Source organism: Strigops habroptila, chromosome 16, assembly GCF_004027225.2.
Source record: "Strigops habroptila isolate Jane chromosome 16, bStrHab1.2.pri, whole genome shotgun sequence".
NCBI classification, from domain to species: Eukaryota; Metazoa; Chordata; class Aves; order Psittaciformes; family Psittacidae; genus Strigops; species Strigops habroptila.
Window position 1 is genome coordinate 3,499,761 of NC_044292.2, and position 24,865 is coordinate 3,524,625.

The following is a 24,865-nucleotide window of genomic DNA, read 5'->3' on the forward strand; positions in this document are numbered from 1 at the left end:
CTCCCATGGTGAATCAGGTTTTTCAGCCTATGGAACAAGACAAAAGGTACCAGGGCAGTTCTGGGGCTCTGCAGTGGCAGTGGTCTGCCTGGCAGAGGATGCCTCCGCCTAGGGCACAGGTACCAGCGGGTGCTGCAGCAGTGAAGAACAACGATGCTGCCATCTGCAGACAATTAGAATTACAGCCTCCACCTACACAGGCACAGCATGAAAAGGTGTTCAATGGTGCATGAATCGCAAATCTCTACACATTTTCTATTAGAGGTCCAGTTTCTCTAAAATGAGTTTATGCTGACTACTAATAGACTCCGCCTCTAACAGGAAAAAGCATTAAAATGTGTTTTAAGAGCAAGTGCAGAACCATTACAGTCATAATAAAACCACCAACATGCTGTCTCACTAAAAAGGATACTCTGCAGGCTGGTTTCTGCAGATTCAGAAGTTTCTTTGGGAGGATCCTCGAGCATGACCCATGTGTATCTAGATGCCAAGATAGTCTGTATTTTACCCTCTAAAATTGTCTCCAAATGCTATGAACCTTAGGACGTGTTCTGCATCTCAAATGTAGACAAATACTTCCCAGGCCTAGCTGTCTTATAACCACAGAAAGTCCTGCAAACCCAAACAGGAAATCACTTCAAAGCAGACAATGAGAGTAAGACAGTGTTGCAGGTGAAAGCATTAGCTCCACAATGGTATATAGTCACTAAACTTTACTGCAGGAACTTCTTTCATTCTTTCCTACTCAGATGGATTTTAAACTGGAAGCAAAACGTGAAATCAGACTCATTGAATTGTCTTTGTTTCTGTTTTCACCTATGTGCAACACATACAATAGAGGTGGCAGAGCCAAGAGGTCTCTCTAGACTGTTCAAACCACTTTAACCACATATGAAAAACAACATGAGACAAAGCATGTAAGACAAGTAAGACTTTAGTCTCCTGAAGCTAATTGTACATGCATTTGTATAGTAGACAACACCAGTAACCAAGAGAGGAAAATTTCAAACCATGCTTTAGGCTCATTTATGACACACGTGGGAAGGTGTTACACTGTCACAGTCCTATACAATATAGATCATTGCAAATCAGGAGCAGAGATCACGGCACTGGAAGAATGGCAGAGCACGTAGGTGAGGAAGAAAGTCCATCTTTATTAAGAAAGATTTAAAGTTTAGCTGAAATCTCCTTCCAAACGCTGAAGAGCATTTCTGTTCTTAAAATTCTCCTCATTGATGAAAACACTAAAACCACTCTGAAATCTGCCATTAGTACGAGATGATCACTGCCACTGAACATTTTAACCAATGATAGGGAAGGACAGGACTATGCAATTCAAAACAGGACTTAATACAAAAAGAGTATGATCTTTCATGCACTTAAACACACAGCACACAAAGACCCTCCTCCTTCCAGGAAGATGCTTTAATGTATGTGCAAAAATATAACTGGAGTGATATAAAATAATTAACACAGCATAATTAACAGAATAACATTTGGAGACTTTATTGAAGAAAGGCCAGGAGGTGCTTTAGGATGCATTAACAGACAGGCTACAGATCTGTTCATCTACCAGTGTAGACTCATCACACTGCAATACAGCTCGTGAAGAGAGACCTGAAAGAAGTTTAAGAAGTTTATAGTGAGGGAAAGGAGCATGGGACAGGGAGGAGAAGGGTAGGGAAAGAGACCCAGCATCCTCATCTCAAAACAAACCTATAAAGGAGCCTCTCTTGCCACTCAACGTCTACAAGGAATTTATTTTGGTGTACTTACTGGTTAAGTCATCTGTTACGTTAGCTCATACCTAACAGGTTTTCTAGTACTAAACATGCTTTTTGAAAAGCACACACAGAGATAAAGCACTTTTTACTTTCAAAGCTCTCTATGATGTCAGCTCAGCATCCCTGTGAGGTAGGCAAAAATTAGCTGTTTTCTGAGACACAGAGAAGTTAAATGACTTCTTCAAAGCCATGGTGAAGAATGTGCTATTAATATCCTTAAGAACCTGGAATGATATTGTTTTGCACAGACAGGGAATTGGACACAACCAGCATCTGCTAGTAAGGAATTACTGAATTTTCACCTCATTCATACTATTAAAATGCTTTGAATCCCCACCTTGACAAGTGTTCCACAAACACATACAGGTACTAGTGAGCTCTTCCTTCATCTCTGTAACAAAAAGCACTGGTCCTCTCCAGCAGTAAGCAGACATCCTAGGCAGGGGCCTATTCCCTGCTTGTAAAGGGTAGCCTGGATACAACTAGAGTTAATACACTACTCCAAAGATTATATCCTAGATGTTTCCACTGTTACAGTTACTCTTATCAAAGATATGAGCCAAATATTAGTTCCTTTAAGGAATTTACCTTGAGTACTCTAGTTTATATAAAAGGAGTAGGAAGAAAAAAAAAAGGTAACTATCCAGTCTTTCAAACCAATAGCTATACAAACCCAAGCTATCATGAAATAAAGCACACAGCTGCTACAAAAGGTAGCAACAAAGCCATGCTGGGATTAACCTAATACACCCGCATAGCTGCAATTGCAAGGTTAACAGATCCACCAGCCCAGTCCATATCCCTAGAAAAGCTTTTGCTTTACAGCAAAGTGAAGTGTGTCTCAGAGCCAGGCTCTTCTTTACCCCATAGGCCCACAAAGAAGTAACAGCAGATACTGTGTTGTGTATGTCTGATTTGACAACAGTTTCCAAAACCACTTGGATAGATCTCCTCCATCCAGCTGTGCTGAACTTTACGTCTTCTCCTCTAACGAAATATTTTGCTGTAGAAAGCAGCACACAGTTGCTGAAGTCAGTGTCTCTAGTGAGACCAGAGTGATCATTTGCCCAATTTTAATAAAAGATTAAATTGTGGCTCATAAAAAACACCTGGAAAGAATCCTTCTCCCTGACCACAGCACAGCTGTAAAGCAATAGACCAATTGCTGGGTGACACTGGGTAACCCAAAGCCATGAAACAGTCACTTCAATAGCTGTACCATGTAACCTTGTACCATCAGCTCAGCTCTATTGTCAGTACAACCCACTAAATGTAACACTCAGCTGAACACACAAGGGCATAACTTACCTATGTCAGATGCAGGATAGCCCTATGCTAGCTTATTGCTCTTGTTTAAATGCCCTTCATATAGTGGTTAGCACACTCCTACTTGGTTCAAAAGGAAGGTTGCAACCCAGGCACCAGCAGCTCTAGTTCAACACCTATATCAATTCCTCTAAAGCTTTCCATAACTCCTGCAAACCTTTCACCAAAACCCTGGATACAGGAAACAAATACTTATTCTTCAACACAACAGGGAATCCAGCTGGCACTGAGCAACATGGCATAGATCTAATTCATCTTTGCACTGCAAGTCACGCTTTCTCCCCAGTGTGTTTGGCATGTTCCTCACACTGCTACATAATTGCTGAAACAATCAGTTCTCCAAACTGCCACATGAACATCAAGTGGCAAGATCTGCAGGAGAAAATAAACCACCACCATAAGGTGTACAGGGGAAAGAAAAAAAAAGAGGTGGGGAACTTCACTTCAGAGCTAACATTTAAATGTGATTCAGCCACACAAACTCTGGACTCCAACAGGAAAAATCTTGTTAATGAAAATGGTTTCTTCCCATTTCCAGTCCTAATTTTTATGCAGAGTCAATGGAACAATCCCAATTCCTTTTTTCCAACCCTGAATATCTTTCTCTTTTGCTCAAGGGGGCTTCTCACAGCAAGATATTTCACTGGGCCTCTAAACAAACAGAGAATGACAATTGAAAAAAAAAAACTATTTAATTGAAACTAAGAATTTGTTCTTCCTGTATCCATTAACCCATACCCAGCCAGAGAAATCTGCTGCTCTTGTCTGCCCCTTAACTCCAAGAGTGTCATTTCAGAGAGTAAATTATAAGCAAATGCAAAAATGCAGACCACTTGTTTTTCTATGCATTGAGGGTTTTCAGTTGCATGATGTACAATTACAGCTTCAGCTTTTGTAGCAGAATATAAATTTACTGGGTTTGGCTTGAAGTATGTGCAGTGGGCTATTTGTGCTCCATTTCAGCACCAACATCCCACAGAGATATGTAACTGAAATTCCTAGACTGCAAGGACGAAGAAGAAGCAAGAGCTAATGAATTAGTGTCTACTACATTTCAGTGGCTTGGAAGCCAAAGCTCAAATTTGGCTAAGAGAAAAAAAAAAACCAACAGCAAAAATTAAACTATGCTCACAAGGGAGTGAAGTAATAGCACCTACATTGTTGTGATGCTAAGCATTTGGCAGTGTTTTCTGTTTACCACACAGGAGCCACAGGACTCCTTGACCTTGGTAAGAAAAGGAGTCATATAAGCAATCACTGTGCTTGTGAAGGGAACAGTTTGCATTGGAGGCTCAATCTTACTTTCACTGAGTCAACAGTAAAAGAATTCAGTGGCAGAAGGATGAGTTTCTTTGAATGTTTCCTTGTCTTCACATCACCTTGCTCCCCTGAAAGCTGCACAGTTCACTCCTTCTGAAGAACTGATAAATCCCCTTCTTAAAGTCTGTTGTACAAGCTATCCAAGACCAGCAATTATAGAATTCACAGACAATCAACAGCTCAAGACAGTCTCTCCATTCTTCCCACTGTCCATAACAGGTCATCTACCCCCATCAACCACCACTAACGAGCATTAATACTGAATTGTGAGGCCTGACTCTGCAGCTCCCATTAGAGTTTGGGCAGAGCACCGGCTGGTGCTAGTGTAATACCAAACACATAGAAAAGCCCCAGGAGGAGATTGAGTTTGGCTGTCCGCTGAGGGATTTTGTTGAAGTTCTGACTCCGAAACTGCCTTTCCAGTGAAAACGCCATCGGGATGGTAAGGAGTGGCAATGCCATGCTGATGGTATAGCGTGTGGCCAGCACACAGAAAATCAGGTAGGGCAAGAAGAGCAGCACGGTGTAGAGAACATAGGAGAAGGCAGGACCGATGAGGATAGCCAGGGTGACAATACCCGCCTGCTGGTCAGACTCCATGTCCCGTGTGTTGTTGCTGTGCAGGATGGCCTCAGTACTGAGCGCTAGTGGGATAGCGTAGAGCAGTGGCGAGACAGACAGATAACCAACTTGCACAGCATGGGCAAACATGACAGCCAGGGGCCCAAAGGTGATCAGGATCACCACGTCTCCAAGTGCAACATATTTAAATCCAATTCCTGTGGCAAGACACAAGAATAAAATGAAGCATCATCAAACAACCGAAATCACAGAAGAGAATGGACAATACAACAGATCAGCCCCTTCCACAGAAGTATTGAAAAACAACCGACACATATGTAGCTACAGCTAAGAAGTATGTTACCTCTTTTTTCCAAAGATAATCAAGGAAATGCAGCTTCTCAATTTCTCCATTCAAACAAGTGTAACAGAAACTAAGGGCCAGGCTCTAATGCCCATCTTTGCATCTAGAAGCACCTATTTCTGCAGAAATCTGTAGAAATAAGGCACTCTTTAGCGTGACCACACACACTAAAACCTGACCCTGAATAAACACAAAAAATGCTCAGAACAAAATGCGAAACTGACAAGATTCTTTCAAGGAAACTAACATAACTGTTTGAAAGTCTGACTCAGTTTGAAACCAAGTTTTCCTTTTCCTAATAGTAAGGCACTAAAAATATCCTTCTCTTACTGAGAACAAACACAAATTGCTTGACATTCACAATGAGGCTTCATCTAGAGAACAACAACAAAACATCCGAAAACAAATAACAGATTCCACCAATGGAAAACACCACGTGCAGTGAGCTGTACTGCTGAGGGAGACCAGATACACATCATGAAGAGTTGCAGCAGTGGTTCTGATAAGCATCTAAAGTCACATATATAAATAACAGTGTCTCAACACCACTTTCCAACTTAAGAACTCTGTGTGCTTCTTCCCACAGCAATCAATGGCAAAGAATAGAAGTTCATTTACCAGGACTCCAGGAAATACCACCAGATATTTCCAGGGCAGTTAACTAGATACATCACTTGTGACTCCTAGAAATCCTCGAGAAGTCAACTAATTCTGTCACGTTTAAATTCAGATTTACAGCAAACGGGATATAGTGCTTACCTCCAGTGTAAAGGAAGGAGCTGGAAAGCCCTCCGAAGTAAACCAGGGCCAGGTGCTCCAGTTTGAGCGTTGAGACAGCATAGAGCCCAGCAGCACAGATACAGCCCACAGTATAAAGAAAGACTCCAAACCGGACTACATCCTGAGGCTCCAAAATCTGGTCCACCAAAGTCCTGTCGTCACTCTTCTTGTGATCGATACCTTTGGAGAAGTCATAGTAGGTATTCACCAGGTTGCCGGCTCCGTGCACAGCCAGGACGGTCACGGCGCTTCCCACCAACAGCCCTGGGTCTAGCGCTCCCTCAGCCCGGTACGCCAGAGCGCTGCCGAGAGCCACAGGGGTGAGGGAGGCACTAAAACTCCACGGTCGGAGCGCCAGCACATAGGCCGCGCACTTCTGCCTCCAGCTGCCGGGGGGGGCCCTCTCAGCGCCCGCCAGAGCGGAGCCGGCGTCGTTCCTCTCGCTGCCGCGGGGGCTCTCAGCGCTAACACTGATCTTCTGCGCCAGGTCTGCCGGCCCCATGCTCTCCCGTCCCGCAGCGGCAGCAGCAGCACCTGGAAGAAGAAGGGCCGCGCGTTACCGCGGCGGCCGCGAGGCCCAGCGGGGAGGAGGCTCCGCTGCCGCCGCCATGGCCGCACCTGAGGTAATGGCACGCACCGCCCTTTCCCGCCTGCGCCTAAAGACTGTTCCCTCCCCCCACACACACCTCAGCGCCCCCGCGGCCAGGCGCAGGAGGTTCCGCGGAGGGTCGCGTACCAGAGCAGCTCCCGGCATGAACATTAAACGGACCACGTCGCCACCGCAGCTGCGAAGGGGGGGTGTCACTCTGAGGCACACATCAGCACTGCTAAACGCGCCTTCACGGTACCGGAGGGCCTAACGCCGAGCAGCTGCGCCGCCGGGCCCGCCCCGGCTCCTGCTGTGCGCAGCCGGACACATTTCAGCGGAGCACACAGGGAGCGGCGCTAAGCTACCTCTGCGCATGCGCACATGGCAGGCAGTCATTAGGGAAGGGCGGAAGCCACCCGGCATCTGGGAGGTGGGCCTATAGCGGACTTTTCACCAATCGAGCACGCCTAGCCTTCTCATTGGTCAGTTTTACTGCCACTCGCTCCCGGCTCGCTTGATGATTGGTCTGTCTCACCTTGCGGTTTCTTGGGAGAAGGGGCGGAGCTGCGAGCGCTCCTTCCCTTTAGCTGTTTTTCTACTGGTCAGAGGCGGTGTCTATCAAAGCCGTCCTGGGACGCTATTGGCCAGCAGCCGCTCGCCGGCCCGGCAGGCGCGGGTGGAGGGCAGGGCGCGGGGCCCAGAGCGGGGCAGCCGGCGGCGGTCGGGGCTGAGGCGGTGAGTGCGGCTCCGGAGCCTCCCCTCGGCAGCGCCGTCCCCTCCCTCCCGTCACGGGCTCCCCCCGCGCGTTCCCGCTCAGTGCCAGCCGCGCTGCCGCCTTGCGCCCTGTCAGCGGCACCGGCGCTCCCGCGGGCGCTCGGCCCCGTGCCGCGGTCCCCGCCCGGAGCCGCCTGCCTGAGGCCGCGCGCCCGCCCCGCCTCACCTCACTCTTCTCTCAGCCCCGGCCTGTGGAGCGGCGGCGGCGGGATCTCCCGCCCGCTATCGCGTCCCTCCGCCAGTGCGGCTGTGAGGGAGCCCCGCGCGGGGACACCCCGGCCGGCGGCGGTGGGGCCGCAGCTACGGGCTGCTGTTAGCCCGGGGGAGCTCTTCCTGGCTCCCCGCTGTGGGGCAGCCCTGGAGCCACCTCACGCTTTCATCTGGGGGGATCTGTGTCACCGCGCGGGGATGTTTGGGGAAGAAGGAGTTGAAGTTTCGGTGCCGTGTGTCGCTGTGGGCCCTTTCTGTCAAGTGCTGGGTTTGGGCTTATGTAATCTGGAAATCCGCGGCGGGGGTCCAGCCTCTAGAATATTTTCCACATAAAGAAATGCGATAAAGTTGGGTTATGTGTTGTGATAGTAAACATCCTGCTGCAATGATTAGTGTTGCTATAAGTAGGCTTCCCATCTCTAAATATCTACTGGAGAGTGTAACACTTGCCAGGCCCCGAGCGCTGTCTTCCTTGTGCTGGCATAACGCTGGAATTTCTGTGGAGAAACTTGATTGAAAGTGTTCAAGGAGGAGTCAGATGTGATAACTATATAGTCATGGGGATGATTGTATTATTTATTAGAGTGTAATTGTAAACCCTAATCCCATCTTCATCTCATTCCTGCTATTTTTCACCTTGTTTAGAATTGGATCACCGTGGGTTTGGGCACCTGGAGCATATTTTGGTATTTGAGGAACTAGGGAGCAAGTAGGCTGGGGTCAGGATATTCTGTGGTACAGTTTTACCACAGAGTTGTAAGGCCTGAGGAATGTAGTCGTTACCTGTAATTTTATGCTCTAGTGGCACAGCGTCCTTGCATGCAATAGGGTGCGTGTTTTGGAAACGGGCAGCCTTAAGAAAGAAGCTGAGATATTTCAATAGCTGAAAGCAGTAAAAAAGAAGTGTTTTTCTGAAGCACTTACAGGATTTGATGCCCCCAAGCCCCAGGACAGCACCATCATGTCGGGCACCGTGTCCATCCTCCAACAATTTGCCAATGGCTTGAAGAGTCGCAGTGAAGAGACGAGGGCGAAAGCTGCCAAGGACTTGCAGCATTATGTCACCATGGAGCTCCGCGAAGTGAGTGCTGCGAATGAGAGAATTTATCCTTGTTTTATCATAGGAGTGTAGGATGTGGGCTGAGTACTCTTGGGATGGAGATTTTTGGAATATGGAAGCTGGTCTTAGAGAGGAGGTGGGGCACAGCACGGAGCTTGCCTTTGCCTCAGCATGTACGAGAGGTGAGTGAGTTGGTGGCACGCATGGGTGATTGAGTACCAGAATAAAGAACTCGACATGTCTGGGGCACAAAAAAGAGATAATGTTTTGTGTTTGCAATGTATGGTTGATTTAATTTCTTTAAGCGACCTAAGAAGCATTGTCTTTATGGAGGTTTTGGGATAGGAAGGAGGGAAAGAATGCTGAAAGCTGATTTGAACGTTTTGCTTTTACAGATGAGTCAGGAAGAATCTACCAGGTTTTATGATCAACTGAACCATCATATATTTGAGCTCGTCTCTAGCTCTGATGCAAATGAAAGGAAGGGTGGCATTCTGGCTATAGGTGAGTGACAGTGCGTAATGATTCTGGTGAGTTTTCTCTTCATACATCTGTCTTTAGGAACAGAGTTTCAAAAGGAATGAGCTTTTATAATTGGGGTGTTATGTCTGACTGCTCAGTATGCTGGGTGTGTGCTAGTTGCTGGGCTCTGAAGATCTGTCCATGAGCGCCAGCATGGGAGCTGCTGAGCACTGAGAGTGGCTGAAAACCTGGTGCTTAATGGGCCCTGAGCTCTTCTGAGAGTCGAGCATCAAATGTGAGTGCTGAGCATGTGAAAATTCTGTTCTCAAGCTCAGCTGAGAACAGTTTGTGCTGTCCATCTACGTGTATCAGGGTGGATTGACTTCCTCCGCTCTCTTCTAAGAGAGATTGTTTCTTGGTATTTAAATTTACCTGACTCAGTAACAGCAGCTTATATCCCTGGGAGAGGCTCACATAGCTTCTGCTTTGATTCTGATCAGCTGCTCTGGTTGCGCTTTTGCTGTGCCGAGGCTTAGCTGCCTGTATCTTGACTCTTAGGGAAATCAGCCTGCAGAAATACTTTGCCTTCCAAGTGAGTAGCCTCTCTTGTAGCAGTTACTTTAATAACCAAATAGAGGTACTTAAGGTTTAGGCTCATGGGCATAATCATCCAGTTCATCCATGTCTGAAGACAGTGGGAGCCCCATAGCTAGAGAAATCTTTGTTGGCAACATCTGATTTTAAGCTGAGAGTATCACTTTAAAATTGTTTCTGTGAATCTAGTGCTTTGAAAGGTGCCAGCCCTGGACGCTGATGGCCTCTTTATCTACAGAGTAGGTACAACCCAGGCACCAGCAGTGAAAGCTGCTGCCTGCCAGCATGCCTCCCCCTGGCCAAGAGAGACCACCTTTAGGGCTGAGGGGGAGAGCAGTTTCCTTGGTCCATTCAGCCTTTGACTTCTCTCCTGAGGTGGACCAGCTGTAGTAGTTGCATGTGGATGGATGCCTTTCTATTGGGAATGGGTCTGTGATGCCAGGAATCTTTATTTTATCTTTTTTCTCATTTAAACTAAAAAGCAGGGGGGAATCTATGAAGCTACTGACTGCATTTTCCTGCCCACTTAACAAGTTTAGACTCAAGAATGGTTGCCCTCTCCTTGATTATTTGATTTTTTTATTTTTTTTTCTGGTGGATTTGCAGTTTAGGAGGAGTTAGTGGGAATCTTTAAGGAATGGATAGGGAATACTAACTCTCCTCCAGGGATTACCTGCTGTCTGACTCACTGACTCCTAGGAAGAACCTACAGCATTGCTCCCTTTCCCTACAGCAAGCCTTATTGGTGTTGAAGGAGGTAACGCCACCCGTATTGGCAGGTTTGCCAACTACCTGAGGAACCTCTTGCCATCCAATGACCCTGTTGTAATGGAGATGGCCTCCAAGGCTATTGGGCGGCTTGCAATGGCTGGTGACACCTTCACAGCTGAATATGTGGAGTTTGAGGTGAAACGAGCTCTGGAGTGGCTGGGAGCCGACAGGAATGAAGGTCGAAGACATGCAGCTGTAAGTAATCTCTTTTTGTCTTCACCTGTCTTGGGTTGGGGAGGGGTAGTTAATAGTGGTAGGAGATGTGCACAGAAAGCTGCAGAAAAGGATCAGGTCAGGATCAAAATGGCTGCCAGTCCCTGTCTGGGACTCTCTGATGCTCTCGTGGCAGATACAGCATTGCTTCATTGCTTCTACCTTAGCCCAGTGACTAAAGAAGATTGAGACACCGCTGTGCTAGGAACTGTCAAAGTACAGAGCTGGAAACAGCTCAGTCTCACAGACATTGATAGTCTAAATAAATGATATTATGTTCTGGAAGTTACCAGGTTTGTTTATGGGTGCTCATCCTCACAGACCGTTCCTGTTTCTCTCCCCACCTCCAGGTTCTTGTCCTGCGTGAGCTGGCAATCAGCGTGCCTACCTTCTTCTTCCAACAAGTGCAGCCATTCTTTGACAATATATTTGTGGCTGTGTGGGATCCCAAACAGGCCATCCGAGAGGGAGCTGTTTCTGCCTTAAGAGCCTGCCTTATCCTCACCACACAACGGGAGCCAAAAGAGATGCAGAAGCCCCAGTGGTACAGAGTAAGAAAATAACTTTGTTTTGAAGCAGCTTCTCATAATGCAGGGCATTCTCTAAGTGAGTTCTTAGAAGAACTGTCTAAGCTAAGAACCTGTGTCTCTTTTGTCTGTATGTCTGACTGTCCATAGAAAACTGTCTCCCCTTGAAAGGGTTGAAACTGTAAGGGCTTACAAAATGAGTAGTTTGTTTAGCCCACTGCAAAAGTAATCGAGAGACTTAACTCCATCAAGAATCCATTGTTCTATCTGCAGCTCATTTTCAGCTGTTAGGCCTGACCTAGTTTTACAGTCTGCAATCATCTATCTATTGTCATCTCTTACTAGCAGATGGTTTTATTAGTGTAGATAAAACATGAATGGGAAAGGTAAGGATTCTTTTACCTGAACCTTAGCTTTGCTTCCATTGTCACATGAATTCAAGCTTCATAATATCAAATAAGGTTTGCACAGTGCAGTCAAATGTTGTGAACTTGAATTCCTCATAGTCAAATATGTGATGCAGATACTGATGAAGTTTATAGCATGCCATGGTTGACTGGCTGTTTTATTAGTGCTGCTGAAACTGCTTTGCAGAGAGTCCACAGCTTCTGGGTGAATCTGAATTTGTGGTGGTGTACTCTGTTATTACTCAGTTAAGGCTTGTGGCTACTCTTGGAAAATTATAGGCCATCAGTAACTCTTGACTGGCAGTACTACTTTATTTCCACAGGCTTTGTTTCTGCATGGTCACTGAGATCTTTTTCTTTCCCCCAAGCATACATATGAAGAGGCTGAGAAGGGCTTTGATGAGACTTTGGCCAAAGAGAAAGGAATGAACCGTGATGACCGAATCCATGGTGCCTTACTGATCCTCAATGAGCTAGTGAGAATCAGCAGTATGGAGGGAGAGGTGAGCAGATGAACTAGATGGGGATTATGGCTTGATTGACAACGTGTAGCAACTCAGCAATCTGTGGAAATACTCCATTGTGTTTGAAATGGAGTTGTTGGGCTAAAAAGTCATCTGAACATGGAGTTGGAGCATTACGAATTGAAATGTGTCAGAGAAAGAACAGTGACTGGTTTGGGCTGAGTAGGTATTAAACTCTGATGGAAAGTGCTATTAACTGGATTAATTACAGTGAAAAAGAATTTTATATGGAATGAGGACTCTTGTGTATTAGATACCCAAATATTTTTGCTGGATTTTGCTTAGTTGAAGCTGTACAGCCATTTGGATATCGATTATACAGGATGCTGCTCAGGAGATTTGGGTAGCACAGTGTTGGGAATCTCTTATTCAGCTATGTTTTGGGTTTTGGTTTGTTTTTTTTTTTGTAAAACATACTTTTCTACTTTATCCAGCGCCTTAGAGAGGAGATGGAAGAGATCACTCAGCAGCAGCTTGTGCATGACAAGTACTGCAAAGACCTGATGGGCTTCAGTACCAAACCTCGTCACATCACTCCCTTCACTAGCTTCCAGTCTCTTCAGCCCTCTCAGTCAAATGCTTTGGCTGGTCTTCTGGGGTACAGTGCTCACCAAGGAATCATGGGATTTGCAACCTCACCTGTCCCAGCAAAGTCTACACTGGTAGAAAGTCGATGCTGCAGAGATCTAATGGAAGAGAAGTTTGATCAAGTAAGTGTTTGCTCTTCAACCTGTCTGCCAATGTTCACTACACCGGTTATTGCAGAGCAATTGTCCTCTATGTCCTTACTTAGCAGGCAATACTGCCTGGTGTTGAATTGAGGTGTGAAAACTCATTAATTATGTGTATCCTGGCTTTGTCACTGTCTCTCTTGGAGCAAGTGATTTACTTTTTTGGAAGCTATCTTAATTATCCATCTTTCTGATGGACTCTGAAGCCAAATGTCAGTAGAATGCCTTAAAGCACCCAGGTAGTAAATGATTGTGCACTGGTGCCAATAGCCATCCTTCAAAGCCCAAATCTATCTCCTTTCAGGTATGCCAGTGGGTTCTCAAGTGCAGAACCAGCAAAAATTCTTTGATCCAGATGACTGTTCTCAATCTGCTACCACGGTTGGCGGCTTTCCGTCCTTCAGCATTCACAGGTGACAAGACAGATGGTTGGATGTAAGAAATGCTGCTGAAATTGGGCTGGAAGTTGTCCAGCTCTCTTTGGTCCAGATGAGCTTGCACAGGCAATGCAGCAGTACAAATGTGGTGCTTGTAAGATGAGCACATTCCTCTGTGGGAGGACAGTCTTTTTTTTTTTTTCTGAATAAGTGTGACTGGATATATGATGCCAAAATGTTGCTCTGATGAAGAAAATGGGTTTCAAAACTATTGTCTGAATTCAGTGATAAACACTGTAAGAGAGAGAACCTCCTGTTTGTTTTTTCTCAGTATGTCAGGCTTAGGGTTGAACTCTGCTCTCTTGCTTCCACCTTAATGTATCATAAATATTATCAGCAGAGTTGTCTTCCTTTTTCTCTATTGCATGTGCCAGGAAATATCAAGTAAAAATGACAAATACCTGCCAGTTCAGTTGATTTATCAAGCAAGCTTAGGAGAGTATCCGAGTTAGAAGCGAGTCACCAAGTTGCTCTAAGTGGGTTGGAACAAACTTTGTGTTACTCTAAGTTTCCAGTCACTCACTCTGAAAACAAGATGCTTGAATCTTATTTGTGTGTAAAACCTGTTGCAATGGTATTTTTTTCCCCCCTCATAGCTCTTTTATTTTGGTGATTTATTTTTTTCAAGCCTTCTGGGCTTTGAACACTTTATTATATGGTGACACATGTTTGCACCTGCTTATGGCAGCAGATTTTACATGGCTATGTCTGTTCCTAGTTTTATAATTGTAAAGGTTTAACTGCAAATGTGATGCAACTGTGTAAACCTAAATGAGTTGCAATATCTGTATCGTTCTCTCTTGTGGCAGCTGATCAGTATCTTCCAGACACAATGAATCATGTTCTCAGCTGTGTGAAGAAGGAGAAGGAACGAACCGCAGCCTTCCAGGCCTTGGGTTTGCTTTCCGTGGCTGTGAGGTCTGAGTTTCAAGCTTACCTGCCAAAAGTCCTTGAAATCATAAAAGCAGCTCTTCCACCAAAGGACTTTGCCCACAAGTAAGTATGTGAAGGTTAGAGGAAGGAACTGAAACACTTGCTCTTTGTATAATTTTTGTGATGTGGGATCAAATTATGCTATTAAAATGAGAGGTGTTTCTGTAAGACTGATAACACAGAAGTGGGAAGAGGAAAGATGTTTGAAAAATAGCAGCTCCTCTTAGTTAACTTTTATATGGTCCCTTTCCAGGAGGCAAAAGTCTGTACAGGTTGATGCCACAGTCTTCACATGCATTAGTATGCTGGCACGAGCCATGGGACCCAGTATTCAGCAGGACATCAAAGAGCTTTTGGAGCCTATGCTGGCCGTGGGCCTGAGGTAAGTACAGGGCGCGGGAGCATATTTTTCTGTTAGCCACTGGATGGCATTGTTGGCCATACAGAACGAGACCTTACAAGTCTTCAGATTGAGCAGGAAGATTATTGCTTTTAAATGATCTTTCAGAAGATCAGTATAACTTTCAGAAGCATAATGTTTTAAGTGTTAATGTGTTTGTTGGGTTACTTAAGAGCATTGGTCTCTATGTAAAGAAATATTTTAGTAGAACTAGTGAATTCAAAAGCAATCTTCTCTACTTTCCACTATTCAGACACATTTAGCAACAGCCTGCAAAAATCTAGAAAGCCTCTAAAGGCCAGCACATTTCTTCTCTACCCAATTGGCAGGGAAGGAGAATTGAAGTCCTGAATATTTGCTTCTAGCTTCTTCCATCGTTGGAACTGACAGTTCCTATAGGGAAATTTCCTAGCTCATGATGTTGTTAGTATGTGAGGGCATGGAGGACGTATCCAGGTAGCACAAAGCTGTTTAGGTTAGATTAATGCTGCCAGCTGGAAGTGAATTTAGTCACTTTTGTGTCGAAGTATAAGGAATCACTTAAATTTGTAATTACTCTGGCAATATTGCCTAGTGCAGCTGTAATACTGGCAGTTTGCCCACCAAGTTCATACAAGAAGGTCATCTCATGTGCCCAAGTTCACACAAGGACCTCTGTGCTCTGCTGGCAGGTGTTGCTGTGATCTGCGAATGCCCACAGTTATCTTCTGATGGGCAAAAAGGTGAAATATGCACCTCGTGATTTCTGTTCTAATGACTGTCTGCCTGCTTCTTACCCTCAGCCCTGCTCTAACAGCTGTGCTGTATGACTTGAGCCGTCAGATCCCCCAGCTAAAGAAGGATATCCAGGATGGGCTGCTGAAAATGCTTTCCCTCGTTCTGATGCACAAGCCTCTGCGACATCCAGGAATGCCAAAGGGCCTTGCCCACCAGCTGGCCTCCCCTAGCCTCACCAACATCCCAGAGGCCAGTGATGTGGGCAGCATCACCCTTGCCCTTCGTACATTGGGTAGCTTTGAGTTCGAAGGTAAGATGAAATAAATAAGCAGGGGGTCAAGGGGTGTGCGTTATAAACACTAGTGCATTGGAGTACATGTAGCAGGAAGACTCAGAGCGCTTTATTTAAACATCTATTCCCTGGTAAGACCAGTAATTGAGGTGTAAACCTGTGTTAAAATCCCCATCTTCTTCTTTCCAGGCCACTCTCTGACTCAGTTTGTCCGGCACTGTGCAGACCACTTTCTGAACAGCGAACACAAGGAGATCCGGATGGAAGCAGCCCGCACTTGCTCTCGTTTGCTCACACCTTCCATCCACTTGATCAGTGGCCATGCCCATGTGGTCAGCCAGACAGCAGTGCAGGTTGTGGCTGATGTTCTCAGCAAACTGCTTGTGGTTGGAATAACTGACCCAGGTTAGTCCGGGATTCAGAGAAAAGGCTTCTTCTACCACATGTTGATTTTTAGCATGTGAGCAGGTGATGATATCAAGGTTGTGGTAGAATTTGGACTTATTTGCCACTAACTTAAGCTGTTTCTCATGATAAATTAAAAAGTTCTGCCAATTTATCTTCCCAGATCTTGATTTTTGAGGTATTAATAGAACATCAGTGCAAAATGCTCCAACTGTGCCCTTGGTAATCCTTTGAACTAGGTGGAGGCCTGTGACATTTTCTGCACACTGCCTGCAAATATGCCGCTTGTAGGTGCAAGAGATTGGCATTGTACCAATCTGGTTATCGGGGCAGTGCTGAGCAGCAAGGAATTTGTTGGGCTGACCTGCCTTGTTTCTCCTGTGTGAAACACTGAGGTAGTGTCTCATGCTGGGGAAGTTCTCAACATTTCCCTGAGGTTGCAAAGAATTTCTGAGGCCAGTTTGTGATTAAGAGCAATAGTAAGGACAGGAGCTTCTTGCATTTAAAGAGAAACAAATGTGTTCTTGCAGACCCTGATATACGTTTCTGTGTGTTGGCTTCTCTGGATGAGCGCTTTGATGCTCACCTTGCCCAGGCAGAGAATTTGCAAGCTCTTTTTGTGGCCCTGAATGACCAAGTGTTTGAAATCCGAGAGCTGGCCATCTGTACTGTGGGGCGCCTGAGCAGCATGAACCCTGCTTTTGTCATGCCTTTCCTGCGCAAGATGTTAATCCAGGTAATGAAGGGGGGTGCCTGCAGTGAAAATAGGGTAGTTAGTGTTGAGACTAAGATGGTGTTAAAGAACTGCTTTATCTAGCTGTAGTGAATGTGTGGGAAAGTGGGGGAATATCTCCTCAGGAGGTTTCAGCAAGTGTTTTTGGTGGTAGATGTTTGGACTGAAGTTCTAAGGATGTACTGGGAAGGAAAGGATAGCACTCATTACTTCACCACACATTCATCATGCTGGAGTGCTTTCTGTCTGTATTGAGGAAGAATGTTCTGTGCTACTTTTAGGCGAATGGATGGCAGCACTTCGTAAATGTAGATGGTTTTGGAGCCATCTATTCAGTTTTATGCTAATTAATTTTAGCTTCATTTAGACATAAGTGACTGGATGGGATGTTAATGTAGAACATCCTTTACAAGTGCTAAGATAATTTTTTCTTTATGTTGTCACTGGACAGGAGAGGAGAAAATCCAAAGAATTTTTGCCTACCTCTATTTTTCCCTGTTTTCATGCTTCCGTTGTCTTTCCTGCAGATTCTAACAGAGCTGGAACACAGTGGTGTTGGCAGGATTAAAGAGCAAAGTGCCAGGATGTTGGGTCATCTGGTTTCTAATGCTCCGCGCCTCATTCGTCCCTATATGGAGCCTATCCTTAAGGTAAAGTCTCTGTACACTTCCTAAAGGCTTTGGAGTGAGATGATACAGCAAGGGGATACATCACCCTCAGGAGCTGCAGTTCTTTTGCTTCATCATAGCAGGAAAAAATTGGATTGATGTGGATGTTACCACAGTAATGCATGTGTGTGACAGTGTAGCCTAACTTGATTCTGGTTTGCATAAGTTTGTGAAATGGAAATTTCATTTGCTGTTGAATGCTCACCATGATACAAGTTGAGCTCCCGTGGAATCAATTGCAGGCATAAAAAAAAGGAAAGTTTTGAGTACTCTATGTGCAGCAAAGAGTCTTCTAAACACATTCTAATTTATTTTTCTGTTACCTACCAGGCACTGATTGTGAAACTGAAAGATCCTGATCCAGATCCAAATCCAGGGGTGATTAACAATGTCCTAGCGACCATAGGGGAGCTTGCACAGGTAGGGATGCAGCAGGTACCTCTTTGCCGCGCTTGTCTGTTGTTAAGCTTTTGGCAATGCTAGAAGGAGGACTTCGATTTTTTGTCTTTCAATAGGTCAGTGGGCTGGAGATGAGGAAGTGGGTGGATGAGCTCTTCATTATTATTATGGACATGCTACAGGACTCCTCCCTGCTGGCTAAAAGACAAGTAAGTGTTGGACAACTGCACTAAACTTGCCATCTGTGGCAAGCTGTTACAGCTGTGACCAAAGCTGTGATGAAATATCCATGTGTCCCACCATAGCTGCTAAAATGAACCTTTAAATCACTCTAGTCTCTAGTGGAGTATGTGGTCATGCTCATAGCACACAGGTAGGGGACTGCAGTTGTGACATAGCACAGAGTTGTTATACAAAAAAGAAGAAAAACATAAAAGGAATCAGTTTGTATTGGAAGGTTGACTCACGGAGTTGAATGCCGGTTTGAATTGTATCTCTGAGTGAGGGCAATTGTGGCAGTCAGACAAATTGTTGATTATCATTTGCTTTACTATTATTTATTTAAAAATGCTCTTTATAGACAGTTTCAAACCATGGACTATGGTTTGCAATGTCCTAAAATGCTCATTTGCAGATTCTAAAATGCTCAAGGAAACTACAGAAGTTGAATGACTGATGAATTCAGGAGGCAATAAATATCCTGATGGAAACTAGTCTTCTCTGGGCTTCATCTTTCCAGGTGGCTCTTTGGACGCTGGGACAGCTTGTGGCCAGCACTGGCTATGTGGTGGAACCATACAGGAAGTACCCAACTTTGCTGGAGGTGCTTCTGAACTTCCTGAAGACTGAGCAGAACCAGGGCACCCGTCGAGAGGTATGACCGTGAAGCTATCAAACAACCATTTCTAGAAGTTTTTGGTGGAGAAAGAGCTGTCAAATAAATGAATCTGCATGGATTTGGATGGGGGGGAGATTATTGTGGCTGATAGAAGTACAATAAGCAGAATTAACAGTGTGGAAGTGTTGAGTAAGTGAAATGGCCTCTGGCATTCGGATGGAAAGCATTGATGTCTTTTCCAGGCAGTCACTTTAGTTCCAGATCTTCTCTCTTCAATCCTCGAGACCTTTCCAGATATATGGGTTCATGTTGACTTTTGCTTTGGTGATGAAATCCTGATGAATTATGAATTTCCTTTTGTTTCTGTCTTATCAGGCTATTCGTGTATTAGGGTTGCTGGGTGCTTTGGATCCTTACAAACACAAAGTGAACATTGGCATGATCGATCAGTCACGGGATGCTTCAGCTGTCAGCCTCTCAGAGTCCAAATCCAGCCAGGATTCTTGTAAGCATCTGAATTCCTTTCAAGTGAATAGCTTGATGATCTACAGACAGATCTTGGTTATTTTGTTGTTGTTGCCAGTTTGTCTCCTCTTCTTAACAAATTATTAGAGTACATGTTTTCACCTAATACTCAGATGCTTCTGAACTGGTAACTCAAGACCATTTAACACGCAGTTTGTGACGCTCCCTTCTTTCTCCTAGCGGACTACAGTACGAGTGAGATGTTGGTGAACATGGGAAACCTCCCTCTGGATGAGTTCTATCCAGCTGTCTCTATGGTGGCACTGATGAGAATTTTCCGAGACCAATCCTTGTCCCAGCACCACACCATGGTAGTTCAGGCCATCACCTTTATTTTCAAATCTCTTGGGCTGAAGTGTGTGCAGTTCCTGCCCCAGGTCATGCCAACGTTCCTTAATGTAATACGGGTTTGTGATGGTGCCATCAGAGAGGTGAGTGTACTAGGGACCACTCCATCTTCCTTCCTGTTCTACTGCCCTAAATTAAGAATCCATATTTTAAGAGAATGCGACTGGCTTTGGGCATTGCTGTGCTGTGTGTTGCTGCCAAGCATGCTGCAGAAGTGAGGTTCAGCTTTGCTTTTTCTCTCCTGTGCGCGTTTGGTAGAATATTCAGTGGAAATATTTTTTTGCTTCTTATTGAAACAGCTACTTCTGAGCATAATCGTAAGAAAGCCAATATTTGATTCTGTTTTGGTTTTTTATCAAGCTGGTTTTGTTCAGGAAAACAGCCTGTGCAGCTTCCAGAGCTTTCAGTGATCTCTGCATTAATGTACTGTTGCAAACAGTATTCTTAAATAATTGAGTTACATTCTTTAAATTTCTGATGCAGCCATGTACTTGGGCTCAGCTGTGAGCAGGAAAACTCAATTTGCTGCAGCCTGCTAACATTCAGAGCAGTGTGGGTGGTGATTCCACAGCAGTGCTTTCTCTTCCTTCCCACTTCAGTTACAGTTTTAGAAGGAAATGAGAATTGTGTGAAGATAATAATGGGCTTAAGGTTCGCCTAACCAGAGATGGCTGCTGTTTGCCAAACCTTTTCCTCGGACAGCTGAAATCTCTGGGCTGGGAAGGGCAGTTTGTACTAGTTACTGGTACTGTGTTTTAGAGGTGGGATGGGTGCTCCCTTAGCAGAATCCCAACCCTGCTATAGAACCGCTGTTTTCTCCCAGACTGAACTACTACTCAGATTGGAAGGAAAACATCTCTCACGCCTGGGTTGGCCGAACTCCTAGACCTGACTGATCTAACTTGCTTGAAAGCTATGCAGTTGTGCACACTCTGTTTAAAAATTTTCAGGTAAAAGAAGATGGTGAAAGTGTACTGGGGAGAAGAGCAGAGGTGGGTACACGTGACACTAAAGCCTAAAGGAGGCAGGTCCTTGTCCTATATGTAAGCATCCTCTCACTACACCAAAACAAAAGGCACAGTACAGGAGCTCAGGGTTCATTTCTGGTAAATGAAGGTGTACTGCTCTTGCTAAAGAAGCTGATGTTGTTTCTTACTTAGTTTTCACAAAAATCTGTTACCTCTTTTTTCTGAGCTCTGCTTTGTATTTTGTCACTATAGTCTTCAAATACTGCATGAAGAAATGAAATTTAATATGTGGTAACTTACATTTTCCTGGAGGAAAAACCACTTATCTCATGGACAGAGTCACTTAACCCTCATTATTTCACAACAATCTCAAAAGTAAAATCACTGTCTTGAGTGAATGCTTAAGATTGTATTGGAGTAAAAGAAATTGCAAAACTATGATAGTAAATCCAAATAAAATTGTCAAAATTCTTCTATGGTACAATCAAACATCTTTGAAAAGAGTGATACTTCTGGCAAGGACCAAACTCTCTTCCCCAGTAACTTTTCACCAATATATCTTGGTGGGGATGGGAAAGAGTATCTTAAAATGTATATCATTTTTGTTTACAGGCAGGGGGAAGAGATGAGGGGCTAAATTTTTGGAAGCATCCTTCAAACCTGAATTACAAAGCTCTGTAGCTGAGGGGTTTGTGCTTGCAAATCTGTTCTGACACTGTAAATTTGCTGACATGTGATAACCCCCTATTTATGTGCTTGACTATAGCATATAGACTTTGAGCTCACAGAATTTTTGTTGTGAGGGGGTGGGTGGAGAACCCAACTAAAAACCCCAAAACCACTTCCCCCTCACTCACCCTCAAAAACCCAAACCAGTGAGATGAAGCTGCCAAGAATTTAGCCCCAGATTTTGAGCATGTAGGAGCTATGCATGCTATTTTTTTGGTAAATGAGCTTGTACTTGGCCTGTGGAACACTGTTTACCCAGAGTTGCTTTGATATTTGAATAAGCTGCATTGATCACTACATGTTTCTTCCTCCTTCCAGTTCCTGTTCCAGCAGCTAGGGATGTTGGTGTCCTTTGTGAGAAGTCATATTCGCCCCTATATGGATGAAATTGTCACCCTGATGAGAGTGAGTACAATCTTTAAGCCAGTTGCTCCCAGAAGAGGTGGATAGTGTTTCTGTTATTATCAAATGTATCAACTACTTCATAAACTCATAGAAGTGCAGCATTCCATGTACTTGAAGTAATAATTGCCTTTTGAAATAAGATGTATTTATTACAGTAATATACATCGTTACATAGAACTGCAATAAGAGCAGCTCCTAGGTTCTGCTAGTGCCTGAGTTCTTTTGAGTGCTTGGATTCTGTGCACTTAATACTTTCGGAAACACAGTTTTAGCAAGAGGTCTTTGGAGTTCATAAATAGGTGGCATTTCACTTCATTTTCACTTACTGTTTGCAAACAGAAAGATTAGGAAACACTGGTTGCCTAGGGGTTTTTAACAGCTATAAATATGGTGAAGGCAGAAAGTGATTTAAAAACAGGCAAAACCTGCCAATTTACATTGTTCTATAAGGGAAGTATAGTCCTTGCCTGCAGTCCTGAATTCATCTAGAGACTGTCTCCTGCAGTTTGCTTTTCTTGTGACTGGTACAGCTCAGTTGAAGAACTGTTTAATTTTTTCCTTTTTGATTCTGTAGGACTTCTGGGTCATGAACAATTCCATCCAGAGCACAATTATCCTACTCATCGAGCAGATTGTGGTGGCTCTAGGAGGTGAATTCAAACTTTATCTGCCTCAGCTCATTCCTCACATGTTACGGGTCTTCATGCATGACAACAGCCAGAGTCGCATTGTCTCTGTCAAGGTGAGTGGGAAGCTGCAGGGACATGCCTGATGTGCCATGCCTCAGCAGGGCTTCTTGCTTATGTGCTGCAAGCAAAGGGAGAGGTGCAGTTCAGCAGTGGCTTGGTGTGATAATGATGCAGACAGCACATTGTTTCAAGTGCAGGGTTGTAGCAACTTTTCACTGGGTAGAATTTAAGATTCATCTCTTCATGACTTTGAGTCACATTGGATCATTTTTCCCCTCCAGCTATTGAATGCGATCCAACTCTTTGGAGCTAACCTGGATGACTACCTTCATTTGTTACTACCTCCCATTGTGAAGCTATTTGATGCCCCAGATGTTCCAGTGGTGGCTCGCAAGTAAGTGTTGGTGGCTTTGCAGTCTCTTTTTTTCCCTTGTGATTCTGCAATGGCTGCCCTAGCCACAGGTAGAATGAAATACCACTTAGTTCCTTCCATGGGTTTTCTCTGTGTTAAACGATTATGGTGGAATGTCACAGCACTGTTACTAACTTTCCTTGGGTATAGACTATTACTTTCTGGTTCTTACCTGCCAGTGGTTTAGTCACTGCAACTTGCAAGCTGTCCTGCAAGTACTAGCTGCATTATCAGAGTTCCTGTGACCTGGTTTTCCTATTACTATTGATGCTTAGGAAGACAGAGATGTATTTTTACATCTCATTTCTCCTATTTTATACCACAAGAGATAAGTCCTCTCTTCTTTTTGCTCTGACTTCAGAGCTGCTCTAGAAACAGTGGACCGCTTGACAGAGTCCCTGGATTTCACCGATTATGCCTCAAGGATTATTCATCCCATCGTGCGAACACTAGATCAGAGCCCTGAGCTACGAACAACTGCAATGGACACACTTTCCTCTCTGGTGTTCCAGCTGGGAAAGAAGGTAATACTCTTCTTAGGCTTAAAAGCTCATAAGAGGAGGGACTGTCACAAAGACTAAAGCTTTAAAGATGAATATTTGTAGTGCACTCATTCTGGGTTTTAAAGAAAACAGATTTTTCTTCTCTTAGTTGTTTCTGGAATCAAGAGTTACTGAAATCAAGCTTTCAGAATCATTTTTTTTAATAAGATAAATGAAACAAAGGTGGAATTTTACTGCACTTGGTGACACTGAGTAACTAGCTTGTGATGTATTCCCCTGTACAGTACCAGATTTTTATCCCAATGGTGAACAAAGTTCTGGTGCGACACAGAATTAACCATCAACGCTACGATGTTCTTATCTGCAGAATTGTAAAAGTGAGTTAACAAGTAAATAGTTGTTTGCATAAGGGTGCTTTGGGGTTGTTTTTGTGATGAGAGAGATGCAGCTGGAAACTTCATTTTGAGTTAGAAAACGAAGAATGGTTGTTGCTGTATTTGCGAAGTACAGCTTTTAAAGGACACTGAGATTGCATTGAGAAAATTATTACTGGTATTAATTCTAATAGAAAAATCACTGCAAGTACTAGGTAAGAACTTGAAATTGTAGCCATTGTCATTACTTTTTTCTCAGTAGTTCTTAAACATGGATTTACCCTAGTTTTCGCACAGTTCCAGGACTTAAGCAGACCTTGTTATCTCAGTATTTTCCATAGCCTGTCCCACATTTCAAAAACTCAGTAACTGGTTTGCAACTTGATTAGGGTAGAACAAGCAGCACACTGCTGTTCTTGACTTCCTAGTGAGTCAAATAGGAAAGAGTGCTTGTTTCAAGATGTATTATTCTGGCTTTTAATAGTAGGAGCTAAGATTTCTTAACAGTTAACTCGAATAGAAAAGAAATATCATTAGAGTTCTCTGGTTTATAGGATATAATTATTGTAATGAAACATGGTTGGTTGCTACACAAATTTTGCTGTGAGGTTGGATAGTGCTCTGACTTTATCATCCATTTGGCTTGTAGGAAATTGCTTTTGTGTATGTGGGTGTGATCTTCATTGTAAGCTATTTATTGTAGGGCTATACTCTTGCTGATGAAGAAGAGGATCCCCTGATTTATCAGCACCGAATGTTGAGAAGCAACCAGGGAGAAACTTTGGCTAGTGGTCCTGTGGAAACAGGTCCCATGAAGAAATTGCATGTTAGCACCATCAACCTGCAGAAGGTAAGACCAGAGAACTGCACAGTGTGAGTTTGCTACTGGAGGGAGAAGCTCGTGTCACATCTAAGGAGTTTGTCCAGTGCATCTGAACTACGTTTATTTACATCTCTTTTCTGTTGCCAGTTCTGTACAAAACTAAGGTCAAAGTAGTGTCTGAGACTCTTTAAAATGAGAAGCTGCTAAGCAACTTGAAAGATAGGTGCAGCTGAATTATCAGACTGTTAATGGCCATGAAGTAGTCTTGAC

The 24,865-nt window shown here is 44.2% G+C and overlaps 2 protein-coding genes across 6 annotated transcripts in view; one reads left to right on the plus strand and one right to left on the minus strand.

Annotated features, from left to right (window-relative positions):
• Positions 1-919: 919 nt before the first annotated feature.
• Positions 920-7,052, minus strand: UBIAD1 (UbiA prenyltransferase domain containing 1). The gene is made up of 3 exons (XM_030508265.1): positions 6,872-7,052; positions 6,115-6,669; positions 920-5,209 (listed from the first exon to the last, which is right to left on the minus strand). The coding sequence occupies exons 2-3, from the start codon at positions 6,635-6,637 to the stop codon at positions 4,722-4,724; spliced, it is 1,011 nt and encodes a 336-aa protein (XP_030364125.1). The 5' UTR covers positions 6,638-6,669; positions 6,872-7,052; the 3' UTR covers positions 920-4,721.
• Positions 7,053-7,394: 342 nt separating this feature from the next.
• MTOR (mechanistic target of rapamycin kinase) overlaps positions 7,395-24,865 on the plus strand; it is a 66,401-nt gene continuing 48,930 nt past the window's right edge. For 3 of the 5 annotated variants that reach the window (XM_030508260.1, XM_030508262.1, XM_030508264.1), the window contains exons 1-26: positions 7,395-7,459; positions 8,626-8,789; positions 9,164-9,272; positions 10,558-10,790; positions 11,159-11,359; positions 12,111-12,245; positions 12,701-12,976; positions 13,302-13,410; positions 14,244-14,430; positions 14,621-14,749; positions 15,550-15,794; positions 15,966-16,181; positions 16,712-16,917; positions 17,442-17,564; positions 17,913-18,002; positions 18,098-18,190; positions 18,721-18,855; positions 19,195-19,324; positions 19,525-19,775; positions 20,643-20,684; positions 21,708-21,794; positions 22,369-22,536; positions 22,765-22,877; positions 23,257-23,419; positions 23,683-23,775; positions 24,476-24,622. In XM_030508260.1, coding sequence (XP_030364120.1) covers positions 8,670-8,789; positions 9,164-9,272; positions 10,558-10,790; positions 11,159-11,359; positions 12,111-12,245; positions 12,701-12,976; positions 13,302-13,410; positions 14,244-14,430; positions 14,621-14,749; positions 15,550-15,794; positions 15,966-16,181; positions 16,712-16,917; positions 17,442-17,564; positions 17,913-18,002; positions 18,098-18,190; positions 18,721-18,855; positions 19,195-19,324; positions 19,525-19,775; positions 20,643-20,684; positions 21,708-21,794; positions 22,369-22,536; positions 22,765-22,877; positions 23,257-23,419; positions 23,683-23,775; positions 24,476-24,622 — 3,801 coding nt within the window. In that variant the 5' untranslated portion in view covers positions 7,395-7,459; positions 8,626-8,669. Of the gene's footprint in view, positions 7,460-7,763; positions 8,790-9,163; positions 9,273-10,557; positions 10,791-11,158; positions 11,360-12,110; positions 12,246-12,700; positions 12,977-13,301; positions 13,411-14,243; positions 14,431-14,620; positions 14,750-15,549; positions 15,795-15,965; positions 16,182-16,711; positions 16,918-17,441; positions 17,565-17,912; positions 18,003-18,097; positions 18,191-18,720; positions 18,856-19,194; positions 19,325-19,524; positions 19,776-20,642; positions 20,685-21,707; positions 21,795-22,368; positions 22,537-22,764; positions 22,878-23,256; positions 23,420-23,682; positions 23,776-24,475; positions 24,623-24,865 lie in introns of those variants that run through there. The other 2 variants (XM_030508263.1, XM_030508261.1) reach the window with 2 other exon arrangements.